At 56.1% G+C, this 22,949-nt stretch overlaps 1 protein-coding gene across 2 annotated transcripts in view; it reads right to left on the minus strand.

Moving 5' to 3' along the window:
- The window catches only part of RAB15 (RAB15, member RAS oncogene family), a 29,745-nt gene extending 22,539 nt beyond the window's left edge, over nucleotides 1–7,206 (minus strand). For both annotated transcript variants that reach the window (XM_073346703.2, XM_073346705.1), the window contains exon 1: nucleotides 7,020–7,206. In XM_073346703.2, coding sequence (XP_073202804.1) covers nucleotides 7,020–7,143 — 124 coding nt within the window. In that variant the 5' untranslated portion in view covers nucleotides 7,144–7,206. The remainder of the gene's footprint in view (nucleotides 1–7,019) is intronic.
- Between the last annotated feature and the right edge of the window lie 15,743 nt (nucleotides 7,207–22,949).

A 22,949-nucleotide genomic window follows, 5' to 3' on the forward strand; every position in this document is an offset into this window, starting at 1 on the left:
AGTCAAGGTTCTCCAAGGAGCCATCCCCTCTGGGGGGAGGCCACCACAGGGGGTACACACCACGGGGGGGGGGACGGGGGGGGGGACGGGACACTCACAATTATTCACAGCAGCAGAACGATGGTGATCGGAATCCTGGGATCTGTCCCTAGCACTGTGCGGGGAGCGTGTTTAGTGGGTAGAGGTAGGATAACCAACGCACCTCTATCGGAGTGGCAATGTGACGGAGGGGATAAGACTTGGGTCTACCATAATATGGACTTGGATCCCTACCATTCTGGATCTCTCGCAGCCTATCTAAGGTAAAAACAGCCAAAACTGAAGTCAGTGATAAATCCCAGAGATGTATTAATGAGAGCAAGCCAAGGCCCACAAAAGTCCACAATAACCGGACTTATTAGACTCTATTCTCTTCAAAAATAGCCAGTTAAACCTACGTGGAGACTCATGCACTATCTCGAAAAACTGTCGGACAAGCTGTGTTTAGACTAGAGGAACCTAAGGGAGCATTAGACCAATGTCAACAGCAAGCAAAGCAACTTTAGTGACCTGTAATTCAAAAATGGGAGGTGTGAATGCTTAAAATGCTGGCCATAAAACCCCCGACGCTCACATTTTCCCTCTGTCTTCAGGATAAATCTGGCAAGTCAAACTTACAGGTGCTGGAGAGACAGCATGGTCCAATGAATTGAGCACTGGGCTAGGACTCAGGACACCTGGGCTCCATTTCCAGTTCTGCTACCGACCTGCTAAGTGACCATAGCACCCTTTGTCTCGACCAGTTAGACTGCAAGCTCTTTGGGGCAGGGACTGTGATGTTTTATATATTTGTGTAGCACCCAGCACAATGGGGCCACTAGACGGTACCGAGGCCCGTAGGCAGTACTGCAATATAAATAATCGATACAGACCAAAAGTGCTGTAAGGCTTGCTCCAGCACGCAAGGGTTAGGTGATCCCAGAATTAAAGATGCCCGTGCAACTGCAAAGAGAACCCCGCTCAGCCCGTGAATGGGGCAGCTAAGGGAAGGCGGAATCTTTGGAGCGTTTAGCTGTCAGACTCAAGACTCTATTGTGCCCCTGCAAAAGGAGTTTTTTCAAGAGCTTAATAACTTGGCCAAAAATAGACCAATTTTCACCAGGATGGCAAAAGGCTCCGCAACATCCGGGCAAGCCCCCTGCCAAATCACAAGTCCCTGCCCGAAAGCAAAGAGGCGCTAGCGCTTCTCAATGAAATGATTTTTTAAAAACATGGGCAAAACAATAGGTTTTTCCTAGCCTCATTCTCGGAAATGGCTGAATGATTTTTGCTGAAACTTTCCAAAGAGATTCAGCCTGAGGCAGACACCCAGTGTGGGAAGTTTCAGCACAAACAGTTAAAGGTTGGCAAAGTTGTAAGCAATTGAAAAAAGGGTCTTATAATGGAAAGTGTCAGGCAACCTTAACTATGGGTGGAGCTGATAGATGATTATTGTAACACTCACTGCCTGATTTACAGAGCTCCTAAGATAGTTTGTGAAGCTTTCAAAACCTCTCCTTGAGCCATCCATACTCAACCCCCCAGCCACCTCCCTTTGCTCTGGGAAGCAGAAAGTTGACACCCTGCCTGGTGGATCTGGATTAGGGTATCTGTGCCCCTGACAGAGTGATAGCGTATCAATGCCAGCAAATGCTCAGCATCAGCTATGGAGCGAGAAATTAGAGGAGTGTGGAAAACAAGCCATATGACAGTAGAAACCGGAAGCGTGGGAGGAGAGAAGGGTGGTTCTATTCATTATTAGGGGTATTGCAGTAGTGCCTGGAGCATCTAAATGCAGATCAGGTTCCCACTGTGCTGGGCACTGCACAGAGTGCAGAAACAGTCCCTGCCCCAAAGAGCTCACAGTCTAAACAGACACCAGGTGGAAAGGGAAACTGAGGCATGGAGATGGGAAGGTCTTTGCTCCAGGTCACCCAACAGAGCCATGGCAAAGCTGGAAATATATAGTCAGGAGTTCTGTTCCTGGTTCTAGCTGCCCTATGCTTTAATCCAACTGGTAGGAGAACTTCTACAGCCAGCATGTGCAGGGGGGATAGGTCTGAATTGCTGCAGAGGTGCCGCATCCATCCCCTTGCTTCACAGACGCTGGGGTGGGGGTGGGGAGAACAGAATTGCCTGCTCCTAACATACTCCTAACACTTGCAGCTCTGAATTAAGACAATGACTATAATTCAACCTCATGCTTCAGGGCTTCCGCCAGTCATCTGCACAGGTCAGGAAGAAATTCCTCCTCCGCCTTCTTCCCTTCCTCCCCAATGCACAATTGGCCAGATGTATTCTGGGGTTCCCCCCAACACCTTCCTCTGGAGCATCAAGAATTGACCACAGCCAGAGACAGCACACTGAATACGGCAGTCTGGTGCTCTGACATGGACCAGAGAATCCTCTTTCTTAACTGGCTGGTTCTTGCTCACATGCTCTGAGGTATGCTGATCACCAGATCTGGGGTCAGGCAGGAATGTTCCCCCTTGGGAGGGGGGGTCTCCTTCCTCTGCAGCATTGGGCACAAGTTGTCTGCTGCAATCAGCTGGGCGTGGCTCCCCCATCCATTCCCTGCCATTGCAGGAGACTTGGGCGATGGTGGCCTCTCGGTCCCTCCTGGTCTCTGCCTGGGGCTCAAACAGGCTAGCCTCCCGAGGACTGAAATGCCTCAGTCTAACAAGTCTTGGGGCTCAACACTGGGATGAAATGCTACACAGGAGGTCAGTCTAGAGATGATTAACTCCCTTCTCGCCTTACACTCGGGAACTAGCGGCCGGCCGTACTGCAGGGGGCAGGCCATTCCACCTGGGAAGAAGAAACTGCTGCAGGGAAGAAAGTAACTGGCACAATCCAATGCAGCTTTGCATTTCTATGCGTTCAACCAGTCAGTTTCCTGGAACTCTGAACATTTCCAGCTGTCCTGCCCTGAGTGGGCACGGGGGGGGGGGGGGGCAGAGCTGCCACTCCTGGCAGCTTGATTCACCGGAGGCATCTGACCTCCTGTACATGGCCAGTGTACTGCTCTTGGGCACAGCACATCAGGTTCCCTTTGCTTCTCTGGAAGCTTGCAGGAGGAGAGCACCCACTGCAGAGGAACCAAGGGCTTTGGATGGAGTGAGCAGAATTTTGTAGAGCTGTGTTTCTAGTCATGTTCAATTAGTCTGGTCAACTGATCACAGCTCCTGCCTATTTCTCTCCTAGTGTATATTCATGGATTGGGGAGCCAGCCACCAGGAAGGGAAAGCTTCCCTTGCACCTTTTGTCAGGGAAGGCTCACAACCCTGGGTACAGGAGAGCGTGCTGGTACCAGTACCCTGGACGACCGTACTGAATGCCAGGTTGCAAGTGACACTATCCAAGGAAAAGAGCAGAAAGCAAATAATACCACCTAGTTCTTGTACAGCAAGCAGGTCAGTATTATTATCCCCATTGTACGGATGGGAAAACTGAGGCACGGAGCAGGGAAGTGACTTGCCCGTGGTCATCCAGCAGGTCAGTGGCAAGCTGCTCTCCTGAGTCCCAGTCCACTAGGTGGCACTGCCCAGCGGTGCAGTGCTGGAGGAGCTCCGTGAGCCAGAAGGTAAGTAAGAAAGAGCGGTCAGATCAGACCAATCAGAGCTAGCAGAATCTGAGCCTTTCCCCTCTGCAGGAAGCCAATTTATTAAGCCAGAAGCTTGCAGCGCACATCAAAGGCGTTACCCTGGCTTGTGGGAAGGGGCTGGCCCAGGCCTAGAGCACGCCCCTAACCCTCTCCTCATCCCTGCAGAGGCTCAGGAAAGGAGGCAGCAGAAAGCAGGCTCAGGGACACGCCCCAGGGAACGGAGGGGTTTCTCAAGCCACTGCCCAGCACTTTCTGCCCACTCCTGACCAGATCCAGAAAACGTCCGTCCCGTCACTGGGCAAGGGGCGCTGCAGCCCAGTGGGGGATCCTAACCTCATGCTGCAGTCCACTGGAACCGGCTCAGCGCCCGCCTGCACCCACTCTCGAGCCCCAGCAGCCCGTGGCCACGGCCCCTTCCCAGCAGCCTGTGGCCCTGAAGCATGGGGGTTGCTGTTCCCTACATGAAATGATCCCATCTAACGTAGCCATGGAAGTTTTTACGGGGCACGCTCGCGGCCAGCCCTTTGGGGCCCTGCTATGCTCTTGGTCTCAGTGGCAGCAGGTACCACAGGGCAATCATTTCCGCTCTAGCTCAGCTGTTCTCCTTGGGGCCTTTCCAAGCCGTCCCAGTCTCTTTACACAGGAACCGTTCCAAGGCCCGGAGCCTTTTCCTGGGGGAGGGAAGGTGTTGGGAGGGGAACCAGCAGCCATGCCCTGGGATCCCCAAAGATTCAGTTGCTAAGGAGCTCTTTTCTTTTCTGATGGCCCAGCTGATTGAATGGAGCAGAGCACTCAGTCCCTGCCACATCTGTTGCCCTTGGGGCAGGATTCACAGAAGGAGAGTGAAGGATCCCCCAGCACAAAACAGGGCAGCGCAGAACAAGGACCTTCCAGTTAACTGCTGAGTTAAGAGCTCACTGATGGGAGGACGAGACACTAAAGGCCGAAAACAGCCCCTCCGTGGCATGTCCCTGGGAGCAAGCTCCCTGGCAAAAGATGGCAGCCTGCATGGTGGATTTATAGAATAATGGACTTTAAATAGCACCTTCCACCCAGTCCACACACGCACCGGTCACTGACATGCAGCCAGGTCTCAGGCAGAGCACAGCGACTGCTCCACAACCGCACAGCCACACTACGCCCCGGTTTGGGAAGGGGAGAAACCCAATTTGGAATCCGGCCCCGGCACCCAGCCTGATCACCCTAGCACCACACGCCAGAGGGCCTCTCCTGAGCATGGCGCGGCCAGGGCCTCTGTTTTACTCTTCTCCAGAGCCCCTCACGCCGGAGGCGAAGGCAGGTTTGGAAGTGATTAAGAGGGACTAGCTAGAACAGCACATCCAGGAGCTCCAGCAGCAGGGCTTGCAGCCCCCAGCCCCCTTAGGAGCCACCGGACCGGGGTACGCAGGATTCCTCCCCCACCCCCTGACATTAGGCCAAGGGCCTGCAAGATTTTTGCCCCACCCCCCATGCCCAGGAGGAGCCCAGAGCAATGATCGCATCAACCACACTGGGAAGCTTTCTGGCAGATGCAAGGGGCCCCTTTGTGGGTAGAGAGCACCCAGAAAACCTTGCTGAGGTTCCCCCGGTGCCCCCCAGGGGCTACTCACAGTGGGCAATGGGTGACAGGGCCCCCAGCAGCAGCCCCTCACCCAAGAGCTGGGAGAGCTTCTATGGAAAGGATCAGGGTTCCCAACCCAGCCTCACCGATTTCCCCCTCCACCCCATGACTCTCAACCTGGCCCCATCGATTCCCTCCTCCGCGGTTCCCAGCCTGGCCCCACACATTTCTCCCCCACTCCCCTCCCCCGGCCGGGGCCCATTGATTCCCCTCCCCCGCAGCTTCTCTCATCCCGGGCCCATCGATCCCCCTCCCCCGCCTGCACTCGGGGCAGCGCGGAGATGAACAAAGAGCCGGAACCGAGCGCTCAGCCACAGCCGCCCCCACGGGTCCCTCGGCCAGGCGCCCTCGCAGGGACCCAACGCGCTGCCGCGACGCAGCACAACGGGCAGGCTCCCAGTGCGCCCCTCCCTCCAGACCTGGTCCCCCACGCCCAGCCCCCCACCAGCACCAGTGCGCCCCTCCCTCCAGACCTGGTCCCCCACCCCCATGCCCAGCCCCTCACCAGCACCAGTGCACCCCTCCCTCCAGACCTGGTCCCCCACCCCCACGCCCAGCCCCCCACCAGCACCAGTGCGCCCCTCCCTCCAGACCTGGTCCCCCACCCCCACGCCCAGCCCCCCACCAGCACCAGTGCGCCCCTCCCTCCAGACCTGGTCCCCCACCCCCACACCCAGCCCCCCACCAGCACCAGTGCGCCCCTCCGTCCAGACCTGGTCCCCTACCCCCACGCCCAGCCCCCTGGCATCAGTGCACCCCTCCCTCCAGACCTGGTCCCCCACCCCCACGCCCAGCCCCCCACCAGCACCAGTGTGCCCCTCCCTCCAGACCTGGTCCCCCACCCCCACGCCCAGCCCCCCACCAGCACCAGTGTGCCCCTCCCTCCAGACCTGGTCCCCCACCCCCACGCCCAGCCCCCCACCAGCACCAGTGTGCCCCTCCCTCCAGACCTGGTCCCCCACCCCCAGCCCCCCACCAGCACCAGTGCGCCCCTCCCTCCAGACCTGGTCCCCCACCCCCACACCCAGCCCCCCACCAGCACCAGTGCGCCCCTCCGTCCAGACCTGGTCCCCTACCCCCACGCCCAGCCCCCTGGCATCAGTGCACCCCTCCCTCCAGACCTGGTCCCCTACCCCCACCCCAGCCCCCCACCAGCACCAGTGCACCCCTCCGTCCAGACCTGGTCCCCCACCCCCACGCCCAGCCCCTCGGCACCAGTGCATCCCTCCCCCCAAGACCTGGTCCCCTGCCCTCATACCCAGCCCTCCCAGCATCAGTGCGCCCGCTCCCTCCAGACCTGGTCCCCTACCCCCACGCCCAGCCCCCCGGCATCAGTGCACCCCTCCCCCCAGACCTGGTCCCCTGCCCTCATACCCAGCCCTCCCCTGGCACCAGTGTACACCCCCCCCCAGACCTGGTCCCCTACCCCCATGCCCAGCCCCCCCGATCAGTGCACCCCTACCCCCAACGCCCAACGCCCACAGCCCCATACCCAGCCCCCCCGGCACCAGTACACCCCTCGGACATGGTCCCCTACCCCCATGCCCAGCCGCCCCCGGCACCAGTGCACCCCCCAGACCTGGTCCCCTACCCCCATGCCCAGCCCCCCCGATCAGTGTGCCCCCTGCCCCCAACGCCCACAGCCCCATGCCCAGCCCCCCCGGCACCAGTGCACCTGCCCAGCGCCCCGGAATCAGCGTGCCGGCGCCGGGGAAGATGCGCCAGGAGCCAAGCGCCCGGCCGCGGAAGCCCCCCGAGGCCCGGCGCGGCCCGTACCGATGGTGGAGATGTGCGAGGGGTGGAACTCGTTGTCGGTGAAGCGGCAGAGCAGGCAGGTCTTGCCCACGCCCGAGTCCCCGAGCAGCAGCAGCCGGAACAGCACGTCGTACTGCTTGGCCATGGCGGGGAGCCGGGGCGGGCTGCGGGCTCAGCCCCGCGCCGCGCCTGCCGCTGCCATCGCCGCCCGCCCGCCGCGTCCGGCCGGGCTGCAGCCGCCGGGACCGCGCCGCCGCAGAGCCAGGGCCGGCCCCTTCCCCGCCAGGGGACCGCGACCCGGCCTGCCGGAGCGGGCAGGGGGGATTGACTCAGAAACACCTGCCTGAGCCCATCGCTGGGGTGCGGGAAACTGCCCCCCGTGTGACCCCTGCAACCACGCTGCCCGAGTCCGCAGAGAGCCTGAGCCCATCGCTGGGGTGCGGGAAACTGCCCCCCACAGTGTGACCCCCGCAACCACGCTGCCTGAGTCTGCAGAGAGCCTGAGCCCATCGCTGGGGTCCGGGAAACTGGCCCCCCGTGTTACCCCCGCAACCACGCTGCCTGAGTTGGCAGAGAGCCTGAGCCCATCACTGGGGTGCGGAAAACTGCCCCCCGCAGTGTGACCCCCACAACCACGCTGCCCGAGTCTGCAGAGAGCCTGAGCCCATCGCTGGGGTGCGGGAAACTGCCCCCTACAGTGTGACCCCCGCAACCACGCTGCCTGAGTCTGCAGAAAGCCTGAGCCCATCGCTGGGGTGCAGGAAACTGGCCCCTACAATGTGACCCCCGCAACCACGCTGCCCGAGTCTGCAGAGAGCCTGAGCCCATCCCTGGGGTGCGGGAAAGTGCCCCCCGCAGTGTGACCCCCGCCACCACGCTGCCCGAGTCTGCAGAGAGCCTGAGCCCATCGCTGGGGTGTGGGAAACTGCCCCCCACAGCGTGACCCCCGCAACCACACTGCCTGAGTCTGCAGAGAGCCTGAGCCCATCGCTGGGGTGCGGGAAACTGCCCCCCGCAGTGTGACCCCCGCAACCATGCTGCCTGAGTCTGCAGAGAGCCTGAGCCCATCGCTGGGGTGCGGTAAACTGGCCCCCCCTGCGACCCCTGCAACAACGCTGCCCGAGTCTGCAGAGAGCCTGAGCCCATCGCTGGGGTGCGGGAAACTGGCCCCCCGTGTGACCCCCGCAACCACGCTGCCCGAGTCTGCAGAGAGCCTGAGCCCATCGCTGGGGTGCGGGAAACTGGCCCCCCGTGTGACCCCCGCAACCACGCTGCCCGAGTCTGCAGAGAGCGTGAGCCCATCGCTGGGGTGCGGAAAACTGCCCCCCGCAGTGTGACCCCCGCAACCACGCTGCCCGAGTCTGCAGAGAGCCTGAGCCCATCGCTGGGGTGCGGGAAACTGCCCCCCGCAGTGTGACCCCCGCAACCATGCTGCCTGAGTCTGCAGAGAGCCTGAGCCCATCGCTGGGGTGCGGTAAACTGGCCCCCCCTGCGACCCCTGCAACAACGCTGCCCGAGTCTGCAGAGAGCCTGAGCCCATCGCTGGGGTGCGGGAAACTGGCCCCCCGTGTTACCCCCGCAACCACGCTGCCTGAGTCGGCAGAGAGCCTGAGCCCATCGCTGTGGTGCGGGAAACTGCTCCCCGCAGTGTGACCCCCGCAACCACGCTGCCCGAGTCTGCAGAGAGCCTGAGCCCATCGCTGGGGTGCGGGAAACTGCCCCCCGCAGTGTGACCCCCGCAAACACGCTGCCTGAGTCTGCAGAGAGCCTGAGCCCATCGCTGGGGTGCGGGAAACTGCCCCCCACAGTGTGACCCCCGCAACCACGCTGCCTGAGTCTGCAGAGAGCCTGAGCCCATCGCTGGGGTGCGGGAAACTGGCCCCCCGTGTGACCCCCGCAACCACACTGCCTGAGTCTGCAGAGAGCCTGAGCCCACCGCTGGGGTGCGGGAAACTGCCCCCCGCAGTGTGACCCCCGCTATCACGCTGCCTGAGTCTGCAGAGAGCCTGAGCCCGTCGCTGGGGTGCGGGAAACTGCCCCCCGCAGTGTGACCCCCGCAACCACACTGCCTGAATCTGCAGAGAGCCTGAGCCCATCACTGGGGTGCGCGAAACTGCCCCCCGCAGTGTGACCCCTGCAACCACGCTGCCTGAGTCTGCAGAGAGCCTGAGCCCATCGCTGTGGTGCGGGAAAGTGCCCCCTACAGTGTGACCCCCGCAACCACGCTGCCCGAGTCTGCAGGGAGCCTGAGCCCATCGCTGGGGTGCGGGAAAGTGCCCCCCGCAGTGTGACCCCCGCAACCACGCTGCCTGAGTCTGCAGAGAGCCTGAGCCCATCGCTGGGGTGCGCGAAACTGCCCCCCGCAGTGTGACCCCTGCAACCACGCTGCCTGAGTCTGCAGAGAGCCTGAGCCCATCGCTGTGGTGCGGGAAAGTGCCCCCTACAGTGTGACCCCCGCAACCACACTGCCTGAGTCTGCAGAGAGCCTGAGCCCATCGCTGGGGTGCGGAAAACTGCCCCCCGCAGTGTGACCCCCGCAACCACGGTGCCTGAGTCTGCAGAGAGCCTGAGCCCATCGCTGGGGTGCGGGAAACTGCCCCCCGCAGTGTGATCCCTGCAACCACGCTGCCTGAGTCTGCAGAGAGCCTGAGCCCATCGCTGGGGTGCGGGAAACTGGCCCCCCCTGTGACCCCTGCAACCACGCTGCCCGAGTCTGCAGAGAGCCTGAGCCCATCGCTGGGGTGCGGGAAACTGGCCACCCGTGTGACCCCCGCAACCACGCTGCCTGAGTCTGCAGAGAGCCTGAGCCCATCGCTGGGGTGCGGGAAACTGGCCCCCCGTGTGACCCCCGCAACCACGCTGCCCGAGTCTGCAGAGAGCGTGAGCCCATCGCTGGGGTGCGGAAAACTGCCCCCCGCAGTGTGACCCCCGCAACCACGCTGCCCGAGTCTGCAGAGAGCCTGAGCCCATCGCTGGGGTGCGGGAAACTGCCCCCCACAGTGTTACCCCCGCAACCACACTGCCTGAGTCTGCAGAGAGCCTGAGCCCATCGCTGGGGTGCGGGAAACTGCCCCCCACAGTGTGACCCCCGCAACCACGCTGCCTGAGTCTGCAGAGAGCCTGAGCCCATCGCTGGGGTGCGGGAAACTGGCCCCCCGTGTGACTCCCGCAACCACGCTGCCTGAGTCTGCAGAGAGCCTGAGCCCATTGCTGGGGTGCGGAAAACTGCCCCCCACAGTGTGACCCCCGCAACCACGCTGCCTGAGTCTGCAGAGAGCCTGAGCCCATCGCTGGGGTGCGGGAAACTGCCCCCTACAGTGTGACCCCCGCAAGCACGCTGCCTGAGTCTGCAGAGAGCCTGAGCCCATCGCTGGGGTGCGGGAAACTGCCCCCCGCAGTGTGACCCCCGCAACCACGCTGCCTGAGTCTGCAGAGAGCCTGAGCCCATCGCTGGGGTGCGGGAAACTGGCCCCCCGTGTGACCCCCGCAACCACGCTGCCTGAGTCTGCAGAGAGCCTGAGCCCATTGCTGGCGTGCGGAAAACTGCCCCCCACAGTGTGACCCCCGCAACCACGCTGCCTGAGTCTGCAGAGAGCCTGAGCCCATCGCTGGGGTGCGGGAAACTGCCCCCCACAGTGTGACCCCCGCAACCACGCTGCCTGAGTCTGCAGAGAGCCTGAGCCCATCGCTGGGGTGCGGGAAACTGGCCCCCCGTGTGACCCCCGCAACCACGCTGCCTGAATCGGCAGAGAGCCTGAGCCCATCGCTGGGGTGCGGGAAACTGCCCCCCACAGTGTGACCCCCGCAACCACGCTGCCTGAGTCTGCAGAGAGCCTGAGCCCATCGCTGGGGTGCGGAAAACTGCCCCCCGCAGTGTGACCCCCGCAACCACGCTGCCTGAGTCTGCAGAGAGCCGGAGCCCATCGCTGGGGTGCGGAAAACTGCCCCCCGCAGTGTGACCCCCGCAACCACGCTGCCTGAGTCTGCAGAGAGCCTGAGCCCATCGCTGGGGTGCGGGAAACTGGCCCCTACAATGTGACCCCCGCAACCACGCTGCCTGCGTCTGCAGAGAGCCTGAGCCCATCGCTGGGGTGCGGGGAGCTGCCGTTGGTGTGACCGAGCCAGCCACACTGCCTGAGTCTGCAGAGAGCCCATCCCAGAGGCCATCGTTGAGGGGGGAAAGGGGAGGTGCCCCTATTAGCTCTGGAACCCACTGCCACCACCCCAGGAGAGGACGTGTGACACAGTCCGGCTGCCGTCAGCGGAGCGTGACTGTGCTGGGGTCAGCTGGTTCCCCAGCACAGAGCCCCATGCTCAGATGGGCGGAGCCAAGCCCTCCCCTTCCAGGACAGGCCGTCTCCTACAGGCAGCCAGGGAAGCAGTGACACAGGGAGGTGGGCAGGCCGCACCAGATGGCTTTTGTGAGAGTGGCCCCTGCCATTACCACCCCAAGCAGAGGTGGGGTTGGGTGGGGCCACAGTGTGAGGGCAGAGCCGTGTTGGAGTATGCCTGCAGCCCTGGGCTGTGGTAATCCTGCCCTGCCGGCAGCTCCATCTCCCAGCCCCAGAGTGAGGGACAAGTTGGCCAAGTCACGCTGTGGGTACGGTCCTGCAGCTGCAGATCTAAGCTCTGCACAGAGGAAGGGTGTGGAGGAAAGTCTGTAGGACATCCCTGTATGTCTTTGGTGCCTGGCTTTGTGGGAGCTGCGAGGCAAGGTGCACCCTGGTGGGTATGGGACCATGCTGGCCTGAAGGAGAAAGCTTGGTGGAGTGAGCTTTCAAATACCTCCGTGCCCTGGAGAATCAGGTGCGAAGGCAGAGAGCAGGGCTCAGCCCTTTGCCCTGCTTCTGTTCCACGTTCTAACACTGCGTTGGTTGCCATAGGGTCTGAGCGCAGGGCAGCTAAGCTGTGTGAGTGCAGTGTGAGCAGCTCTGGGATTCGTGGGGGGAATGAGGCTACAGAATGACATTTACTAGCCATGGGTCTCTGGTGAGACCAGATTAACCCAAAGAGTCCTGGCATAGAGGGAGCACCCAGCTAAGGGAAATATGGACCTTCTGGGTGACCTCAGGTAAGTGTCTTCCCCTCTCATCCCTTGTCTGTTTAGACTATGAGCTGTTCAAGGCAGGGCCTGTCTCTTGCTGTGTGTCTGGGCAGCACCTGGCACAACGGGTTTCTCAGTGCTACACAACACACCTGTATCCTAGTTTCATTTCTCTGCCTTCAGCCACAGGAATAGGACTGGCAATTCAGAGTAATTCCCTTCACGCTCAGACTGCTTTGAGTATGGCCGGCTGCAATTCCTATTGCCTCAAACCACAGGTAATATTCATCCCATCCTCTTTATTGGCGTCATTCGCTGCTCTCCCCTCTCTTGCCAGAGACCCCTCAGCAAGCCAATACTTGTACTGGTGTGGTGAATTTCCCATCTCTGAGACACCAACTCTGCCAGTGGCTCTTAGTTCCACGGGCAGTGAAATTCCACCCCGCAGTTCTCCCTGAGAGAAACAACAGTATACCACGCACTGCAATAACAATGCTGCGGGTCTATGGCAGTAGCATAAAAACATAATGACATAAAAAGCCCTACATTGAAAGAACATTCAGGTTGCAAAGTGGAGCCCTTGAAAATTGGGAGATGCCCATGCAGCTGTAACTCTGCCCCTGTGCATTATGCTCCAGCCTCCTTCTGTGCCTGGGCAACTGCCTTGTATCCTCCTGATTCAGTGTGTGGCCCCTGCATTGTTTACTGCCCCATCCAAACACAGAACTATGCATTTCCTCCTGGGCGTTCCTGTGGTGCTCTCAGCGTTGTGTCTGAGAGCTTCTCAAACATTAATGAACTGTCTGGTTGAAGACATTATCCTCCTTATGCACACAGGAAACTGAGGCACACAGAGATTAAGGCCACCATTGCCAAGTGCCCACTAGTTTTGGGTGCCCAATCAGGGCCTGATCTTCCATAGTACTTAGCGTTATACAGCCATTTATATGTTCAAAATACAGCTCCCAGTCACTACAGTTACAGCTGTGAGTGCTCAGTGTCACAGATTTACAGACTGTTCTGTGTCCTCGCCTTTATATGGGCTTCTCCGGTTATGTTATGCCCAGTGCAATATTTGCACCTGCCACTAGAGGGGGATGGAGAGACAGACTTTATCAGTAGCTTTGATAGCTATTTGTTGACAGTGGAGGCATATAGAGACTCAGGGATCCTGGGATCCAATCCAGGGTCTGGAGAGGAGTGTCTAGTTGCTACAGACTCTTCTGCCCCACTTTCCTACCTGTCCCCTTCTGTTCCAATCTCCACACCCCAGCTCCTGCTACTGTCTCCCCACCCCCACACCTAGCCTCTCCGTGCTACAACTCCTTCCCCTCTTATATCCTCTCCTCACGCCCTGGCTGCAGCCCCCCTCTGCTCCTGCCTTTGTTCCCCCTCCCCTGTGGTCTGCAATTCTTCTCCCCTGTCTCCCACAGGAGCAGCAATTGTAGGGACAGTCCTGCAGACCTTGGTTGGGAGGCACTCTGCTGAGATTTTAGCTGCCCAACTCTAACAAGTCTCTACTGAGCATGTGCAAACTGAGATTTTTTAAAAAGTTGATAATTGTGTCAGCTTTAGGTGGATTTTTGCCAGAACAGCAAGGCCATCAGGGCCACCCCTCTGCCAAATTTCAAGCCTCTGCTGCAAAACATGAAAGTTCTAGCGCTTCTCAATGAAACAGTTATAAGAATTTTTTAACATGGGCAAAACAGGGGTATCATTTGCTATGGGGTATGGGGGGCAGTCGCTCCCGCAAGACCTTGGTTCCCTCCTTGACTCTTCATAGGTGTACATGCTCCACTTTCTGATGCCCCTGCTCCCAACTTTGCAGATGATAATATAATCACAGATAATGTTCTCTGTGCTGGCACAACTTTGCCTGCCCCAGAATTTTTCTGAAATGATGCTTGGAGGCAAAAGAATGTATTTCCCCCTCATGTTATTCTCTGAAGCAGCTGAAGCATTTTATCTGAAACAAAAAACAATAAAAGCCACTCCAAAATATACGAACAAAAAAGGTCAGTTGTGCATTGAACGATGCAGAGGGCCTGTGGGGAAAAAGAAATCTGTGATCACATAATTATAGCCCACCAGTCCCCAGGGGGGCACAAAGGAACGTTTGGGGGCATGCCTGGGGCCTGGGCCAGCCCCCGTGGGGTCTGAAGAGGGCGAGCCGGCCCCAAGCCCACCCCCAAGCCCACCCCCAGCTGTGGCCCCAGCCTCAGCCCTGTCTGCATCCCCCCCTCCCGTAGCCACAGCCCCAGCTCGGGGGTGGGGGGCGGCACAGACAGGGGTAAGGAGGGTGCAAGGTAAAAAGTTTGGAGACCACTGTTCTAGACTGTCTCATAATGCAGACAGCTGAATTCAGTTTGCATAAAGCAACCCCTATTATTCTAACATTTCCTAACTTTTGAGTGCTGGACTTTGCAACTTGAATATTCTTTTAACTAACTTAATTGTTCATAATTGCCTAGGTGGATTTAAAAACATTCTGTGATGGGTGATCCATAAACCTCCATCCCTTGCATTATTAAGGTTTGAATTCTGGGCTTCAAGCACAGGCCTCTACCACCTGAATTGAAGGATCATCTACAAATTCAATCCTTGAGAGGGCCATTTAGGGATCTGGGGCAAAAATTGGGGCTTGGTCCTGCTTTGAGCAGAGGGTTGGACTAGATGACCTCCTGAGGTCCCTTCCAACCCTGAGATTCTAAGATTCTATGAATAGGTGGCAGCAGATGTAGGCTGTTATCTGCAGAGCATCCACAAGAGGAAAACGCGTAACACATTGAAATGGTGAATAGCCTCATTTTCCAGACAATGTAGCCACGTGCTTAGATTTGGCAGCTTCTTTCTGACAGCATGGCTGAGGCTTGGGCCGGCCCACATCAGAGAGCAGACTTCTATTCCAACCCTGCGAAACTTCTCAGTGGGATAGCTAGCTTGGCTCAGTTACAAGGGTTGTGAAGGACACAGAACTCGGACAGCAGTCAGGAGACATGAGGCATAAACTCATAGTCTGCTGGTTCCCAACCTAGTGCACTTTCCCCTCAGCCAGGAAGGTGTATTACCCCAGTTCTCAAAGGGGGGACTGGAGCACAGACAGGTGTCCACTTGGAGCTACGTGGGGTCACACGTGGGAGGCAGACTCTGGAAAGGACCCAGGAATACGGACTTCCAACCAGACACGCTGCAGTAACCCCATGGTGAATTGCTGTGTCAGGCAGCTGCTGTGGGACACTGCTATTAGCCAGGGTAGGAGAAAGGTGGGCATTTTGGCTCATCCAACTCTAGGTTGGCAGGTCCTGTTTCTATTCTGTGGGCATGCAGCACGTGGCACAATGAGCCCCAACGCAGATCAGGTGCTGCTGTATTACATAGAATAAATAGTCACTCAGATTCACAGGAGCATAGGCCCTGCCAGCTGGATCAGACCCCAGGCCCATCCAGTCCAGGATCCCATCCCTGACAGTGGCCAGAACCAGGTGCTTTAGACAAAGGGGTAGGACCCCCAAAGTAGCAGCTGTGGGATAATCTGCTCCCCACACAGGTCTCATCCTGGTGTCTCACAGCGCTAGGCTCATGTCCTGAAGCAAGAGGGCTCATATCCATGCCAGCATCATCTATTCCAATGCTGGATAGTCTCGTTCTGCATAGAAACGTCCAGTCCCTTTTTGAATCTGGCTCAGCTCTTGGCCCTCATGTCTTGTGGCAAGGAGTTCCGCAGGCCGATCACCTGCTGGGTGAGAATGGATTTCCTTGTAGTGATTTTCCGTTTGCCACCTGTTTCTTCCATTGATCACCCCCTTGTCCTTGAGCCAGGAGACACCAATCATTTTGTTCCCTCCCCTGCTGGAGGCAGCTCTGACTGACTGCAACCAGGCAGTAGGAGGCACCATTGCCCTTGGAGCACAGTGCATGCTGCATGTTAGCTCAGGCCTGCCGCTGCCTATCGAACAGCACTGAGCAGGCTCCGTTCCTGCATGACGTGAGGGCACGGCCATGGAGATCTGCCATAGCAACTGATGGGAAGCGGAGAGAGCACACACAGAAATGCTGTGTGATCTCCCAGCGCCGGGGCTGTGCGCTAGGAAAAAGGGATCCCATTGACAAGCAGCCCCCTTCCACCGCCCCCACACACTCCATGCAGGCATTAGCACCTGTTACCTGCCAGACCATGTTGCCTTTGCCAACTGCATATAGATTTATTTCGCCAATGTTCACCCGCAAAAAGACACCTTTCTGTGTACAGACTGCAGGATTCTCCCTCGGGGCGTGCCTAGAGGAGGAAACTGACTGGTGACCCAGGCCTTGGCTAGGCTCTGCCTACTGGGAAGAGAGGCAGAGGCAAAGCAACACACTGGACAGACCCTTAAATTTTAAACTTTATAGAGGAAACCCCCAGAAATTTGGCAGGAAGAAAAATAGAACAGAAATAACCAAATAATAATAGATAAGAAATAATGGGAAGTAACATCAAGTGCTTGCTTAGGAAAATACTAAATTGTAAAATACCATCCCAGTAAAAAGAGATTTTCCACCCCCTGCTGCATCACCCCAAGAAGGGCTCAAGTCTCTGTCCCCTGGCTGTGAAGTCCAGTTTCACCCCTGCCGGCCCGTTTTCGCCTCCCTCTGGCTCGCCACGCTGCTTTGCTTCACTGCTGCGATGATTGCTGCTCTTTCAAGCAGCTCCCCGCAACAACGACAGCTTCTCCCCCGCAGGGCCACCCCCGTTCCACAGATGCCCGTGTTCCAGGGGTGACCCTCCCTTGTCACACACTCTGTGCCCTCACGGCCAGGCTCCTGGCACACGGCCCTTCGCGGTCCAGCTTCCTCAGCAAATCCCCTTTTCTCTCAGCACCATCTCTTCGTCTCTAGTCGCCTTCTCACAGCCCCTTCGGGTGGATTTCCAGCCCCTGCCCTCTCCGTGGGCATCTCTCTCCCCAGGTGGTTGTCTGCCAGCTGCAGCAGGGGCCAGGGCCAGGGTTACTACGTGACCCCATGAGGGAGAAAACAAGCACGGGTTGAAGGGGCAGCTGGGGCTGGGGCTTCCGCCCTCCTGTCCACAATAGGACCAGCCAGTGTCCACTCCCAGCCATTCATTGTGGGCAGGCTCTGCCCCCAGCCAGAGTGTGGACTGCTCTAGTGAGGGATGGGGGCAGACAGCCACGGCCTCCTGGGGCTCCGCAGGAGCTCAGCAAGGGTTGGGCAGTGCAGCTGTCACTCTTACTCAGGCGAGCAGTCCCACTGCTATGTGAGTACCTGCTCCCCGGCCTGATCTACCCCTTGGGCTGGAAACTCAGAGCACCAGCAGTCACTGGGGACATGTGCTCTGATTTGACCTGCTCCATCCTCCAGGACAGGCACTGACGTGGATCAGGGCTAGATGAGCTTTTACGTCAATGGCTGCTCAAGAACCCATCTCCTGGCACCAAGAGGGAAGTGGGTGATAGCATCAAGTCCCCGCCCGCCCCCTGGCCGCTCTCAGAATGGGAAAGGGTACTGAGCCGGGAGCCTGTAGGCCAGTCTCCGCGCTCTTACTGACTGGGTTAAGAACTGTGCATTTCACTCCTCTGACTGCTGAGCAAGGCCTTGTACCCCAGCACAGGAGTCGGCAGATCCTGTTAGAAGCCTATTACCCTAGATGTTCATTAGCACTAGAGGGGAACAAAACACACACTTTGCCAGTGAGTCACACAACAACTAGTTTCAGAGGAGCAGCCGTGTTAGTCTGTAGCCGCAAAAAGAACAGGAGGACTTGCGGCACCTTAGCGACTAACCAATTTATTTGAGCATGAGCTTTCGTGAGCTACAGCTCACGTCATCGGATGCAACTATTTGTTCGACTACAATAGAATGACAGAGCTCAGGCTTCCTGGGTTCTATTCTTAGCTCTGGGAGGGGATTGGGGTCTTTTGAGTTGGAGGAAGTCAGGACTCCTGGGTTTTCTGCCCAGTGCTCAAAGAGGAGTGGGCTCTATGGTTAGAGTTAGGACTTCCGGCTAGTGATTCCTTGTGTTTTACATATTGCTCATTTATCTGTGAAGATGGGTATGCATTTTATAGACAGCCTAGCCAAGCACACAGTCCTGGCAAATTCATTCTGAAAGGCAGTGCGTCTAAGTGAATGGAACTTGGGTCTGCCATGTAAAAGACTTGGGTTCTAAAAAAGCTGACATGTTCAGTCTTGAGAAAAGAAAACTGAGCGGGGGGGGGGGGACCTGATAACACTCTTCAGATATGTTAAGGGCTGTTATAAATAGGACAGTGATCAATTGTTCTCCAGGAGGATAGGACAAGAAGTAATTTGGTTTAATCTGCAGCAAGGGAGATTTAAGTTAGGTATTAGAAAAAACTTTCTATCTATAAGGATAGTTCAGCTCTGGAATAGGCTTTCAAGGGGGGTTGTGGAATGCTGTCATTGGAGGCTTTTAAGAACAGGTTGGACAGAAGCCAGCCAGGGATGGTCTAGCTTTCCTTGGTCCTGCCTCAGCCAGAGGGCTGGACTTGATGACCTCTTGATGTTCCTTCCAGTCCAGCACAGCAGGGCCCTGATCTCTTGCTGTGTGTCTGTGCAGTGCCCGGCACAACAGGTCTCTGATCTAAGCTGGAGTCTGAATAGCACCTGGCACAATGGGGATTGGGGGTCCTGATCCTGGTTGGGGGGTCTGCACCAGTGCCCAGCATGCAGGCTCTGAGCTATGGGGAAGGAGGCAACCCTGGGGGCCATGCTAGGGGTGTGACGTTTCTTGGGGTACTCAGGACTTTGAATCACCTTGTTACCCCTGTCACGGATCCACAGGTCTGGTGCTCTCATCTGGCTCTGGAACAGTCCCTGGGAGGAGCCCTTCAGTGCATCAGCCCCCGCAGGGTCATACTTGCTCGCTGGGGTGAGCCCCTACTTTTACCGCCTCCTGGGGCCGAACCTCGGAGCCTTCAGTATCCTGCTTCACGCCGTGAGCTCCCTGCAGTGAGTCCTCCTGGATTGGACACTTGGGGAAGACTTGTACCCCCCCCAAGGGAGTGATGCACCCCCAACTTAATGAGGGACTGTCAGCCAGCGCTGTAAAGCAGAAGGGTTTATGAGATGTCTGGAACACAGCCTAGAAAGTCCTCAGGTTAGCATAGAGAATGGAATGTTATAGCAAAGTCCATCTGGGCCAGTCCAAAGCTCAGGGCTCTCTCTCTGACCTGCCTTGAGTCCCGGTCCAGAAGAGTGTGTCCTGCTTCCAGTGACCCACACTTAACAATCCCCCAAGGGCCCCTCCTCCATCCTTGGTTCTAGTTCCCTGGCAAACCTGGCCCTTTGTTCTCCAGCTGGCCAAACCTGCTGGCTTCCTGCAGAGGGGGTCCCTTGTCCATGGTTGTTAGTTGCTAGGTACCAAATGGCCGAGCCATTGTCTGGGCCCAGGCCGCATCAAGCTAAGCGACAGTCACACCTGTATCTCTGGGCCTCTGCAAAGAGCAAACAGTCTTTTCTCCCCACCTAGTGAACCATGCAGCACATAGGGGAAACTGATACACAGTAGTCATATAAAATATTATGAAAAATCCCACTTTGTCAAACCCCCCCTCGCCTCCAGCATTAGGGAGACTTGCTTGTGCTTAACGGGGCATCGGCTCCCTGACCCCACCAGGCTGTGAGCCACCCACACACTCTCCTCTGGGCTCTGCCAGCCTTTACTCTGCCTTGTGGGTTAACAATGGGGCACCCCAGTCCCTGAGCCCCGTGAAACGTTCCCCTGTAGTGCCAAGCCTCATGTCCACTGACACTCACAGGAATAGCAGCACTGCTGTCCCCAAGGGAGCAGCATGCTCCCCATCTTGTCTGGTTCTGCTCAGGACCGGCTCCTTGGTAAATATCGCAGCCCTGAGATGTATTTATAGTAGGGCTGTCAAGAGATTAAAAAAATTAATCAAGATTAATTGCGCAATTAAAAAAAATTAATCGTGATTAATCGCACTGTTAAACAAAAATAGAATACCATTTATTTAAATATTTTGGGATGTTTTCTACATTTTCAGATATATTGATTTCAATTACAACACAGAATACAAAGTGTACAGTGCTCACTCTATATTTATTTTGATTACAAGTATTTGCACTGTAAAAAAACAAAAGAAATAGTATTTTTCAATTCACCTAATATAAGTACTGTAGTGCAATCTCTTTATCACGAAAGTTGAACTTACAAATGTAGAATTATGTACAAAAATCCTGCATTCAAAAATAAAACAATCTAAAATTTTAGAGCCAGCAAGTCCACTCAGTCCTACTTCTTGTTCATCCAGTCGCTCAGACAAACAAATTTGTTTACAATGGCAGGAGATAATGCTGCCCGCTTCTTGTTTACAATGTCACCTGAAAGTGAGAACAGGCATTCACATGGCACTGTTGTAGCCGGCGTCTCAAGATATTTACGTGCCAGATGCGCTAAAGATTCATATGTCCCTTCATGCTTCAACCACCATTCCACGTGACATTCCTCCATGCTGATGATGGGTTCTGCTCGATAACAATCCAAAGCAGTGTGCACTGACGCATGTTCACTTTCATTATCTGAGCCAGATGCCACCAAGAGAAGGTTGATTTTCTTTTTTGGTGGTTTGGGTTCTGCAGTTTCTGCATCAGAATGTTGCTCTTTTAAGACATCTGAAAGCGTGCTCCATGCTTCATCCCTCTCAGATTTTGGAAGACACTTCGGATTCTTAAGCCTTGGGTCGAGTGCTGTATCTATCTTTAGAAATCTCACATTGGTACCTTCTTTGCATTTTGTCAAATCTGCAAATCTTTTTCTTAAAATGAACAATGTGCTGGGCTATCACCCGAGACTGCTATAATATGAAATATATGGCAGAATGCGGGTAAAACAGCAGGGGACATACAATTCTCCCCCAAGGAATTCAGTCACAAATTTAATTAACACATTATTTTTTTATCGAGCGTCATCAGCGTGGAAGCATGTTCTTTGGAATGGTGGCTGAACCATGAAGGGGCATATGAATGTTTAGCATATCTGGCACGTAAATACCTTGCAGTGCTGGCTACAAAAGTGCCATGTGAACGTCTGTTCTCATAGAATAACAGCGTTGGAAAGGACCTCTAGAGGCCATCTAGTCCAACCCCCTGCCCAGAGCAGGACCAATCCCAAATAAATCATCCCAGCCAGGGCTTTGTCAAGCCTGACCTTAAAAACGTCTAAGGAAGGGGATTCCACCACCTCCCTAGGTAACGCATTCCAGTGTTTCACCACCCTCCTAGTGAAAAAGTTTTTCCTAATATCCAACCTAAATCTCCCCCACTGCAACTTGAGACCATTACTCCTTGTCCTGTCATCTGCTATCACTAAGAATAGTCTAGATCCATCCTCTTTGGATCCACCTTTCAGGTAGTTAAAAGCAGCTATCAAATCCGCCCTCATTCTTCTCTTCCGTAGACTAAACAAGCCCAGTTCCCTCAGCCTCTCCTCATAAGTCATGTGTTCCAGACCCCTAATCATTTTTGTTGCCCTTCGCTGGACTCTCTCCAATTTGTCTACATCCTTCTTGTAGTGTGGGGCCCAAAACTGGACACAGTACTCCAGATGAGGCCTCACCAGTGTCGAATAGAGGGGAACGATCACGTCCCTCGATCTGCTGGCAATGCCCCTACTTATACACCCCAAAATGCCATTGGCCTTCTTGGCAACAAGGGCACATTGTTGACTCATATCCAGCTTCTCGTCCACTGTCACCCCTAGGTCCTTCTCTGCAAAACTGCTGCCTAGCCATTCAGTCCCTAGTCTGTAGTGGTCCATTGGATTCTTCCATCCTAAGTGCAGGACTCTGTACTTGTCCTTGTTGAACCTCATCAGATTTCTTTTGGCCCAATCCTCCAATTTGTCTAGGTCCCTCTGTATCCTATCCCTACCTGCCACCGTATCTACCACTCCTCCCAGTTTAGTGTCATCTGCAAACTTGCTGAGGGTCCAATCCACACCATCCTCCAGATCATTAATGAAGATATTGAACAAAACCGGCCCCAGGACCGACCCTTGGGGCACTCCGCTAGATACCGGCTGCCAACTAGACATGGAGCCATTGATCACTACCCGTTGAGCCCGACAATCTAGCCAACTTTCTACCCACCTTGTAGTGCATCCATCCAGCCCATACTTCTTTAACTTGCTGACAAGAATACTGTGGGAGACTGTGTCAAAAGCTTTGCTAAAGTCGAGGAATAACATATCCACTGCTTTCCCTTCATCCACAGAACCAGTTATCTCATCATAGAAGGCAATTAGATTAGTCAGGCATGACTTTCCCTTGGTGAATCCATGCTGACTGTTCCTGATCACTTTCCTCTCATCTAAGTGCTTCAGAATTGATTCCTTGAGGACATGCTCCATGATTTTTCCGGGGACTGAGGTGAGGCTGATCGGCCTGTAGTTCCCAGGATCCTCCTTCTTCCCTTTTTTAAAGATTGGCACTACATTAGCCTTTTTCCAGTCTTCCGGGACTTCCCCAGATCACCATGAGTTTTCAAAGATAATGGCCAATGGCTCTGCAATCACATCCACCAATTCCTTTAGCACTCTCTGATGCAACGCATCCGGCCCCCTGGACTTGTGCACGTCCAGTTTTTCTAAATAGTCCCGAACCACTTCTTCCTTCACAGAGGGCTGGCCACCTTCTCCCCATGCTGTGCTGCCCAGTGCAGTAGTCTGGAAGCTGACCTTGTTTGTGAAGACAGAGGCAAAAAAAGCATTGAGTACATTAGCTTTTTCCATATCCTCTGTCACTAGGTTGCCTCCCTCATTCAGTAAGGGGCCCACACTTTCCTTGGCTTTCTTCTTATTGCCAACGTACCTGAAGAAACCCTTCTTGTTACTCTTAACATCCCTCGCTAGCTGCAAGTCCAGGTGTGATTTA

Source organism: Lepidochelys kempii, chromosome 6 (genome assembly GCF_965140285.1).
Source record: "Lepidochelys kempii isolate rLepKem1 chromosome 6, rLepKem1.hap1, whole genome shotgun sequence".
Taxonomy (NCBI): domain Eukaryota; kingdom Metazoa; phylum Chordata; order Testudines; family Cheloniidae; genus Lepidochelys; species Lepidochelys kempii.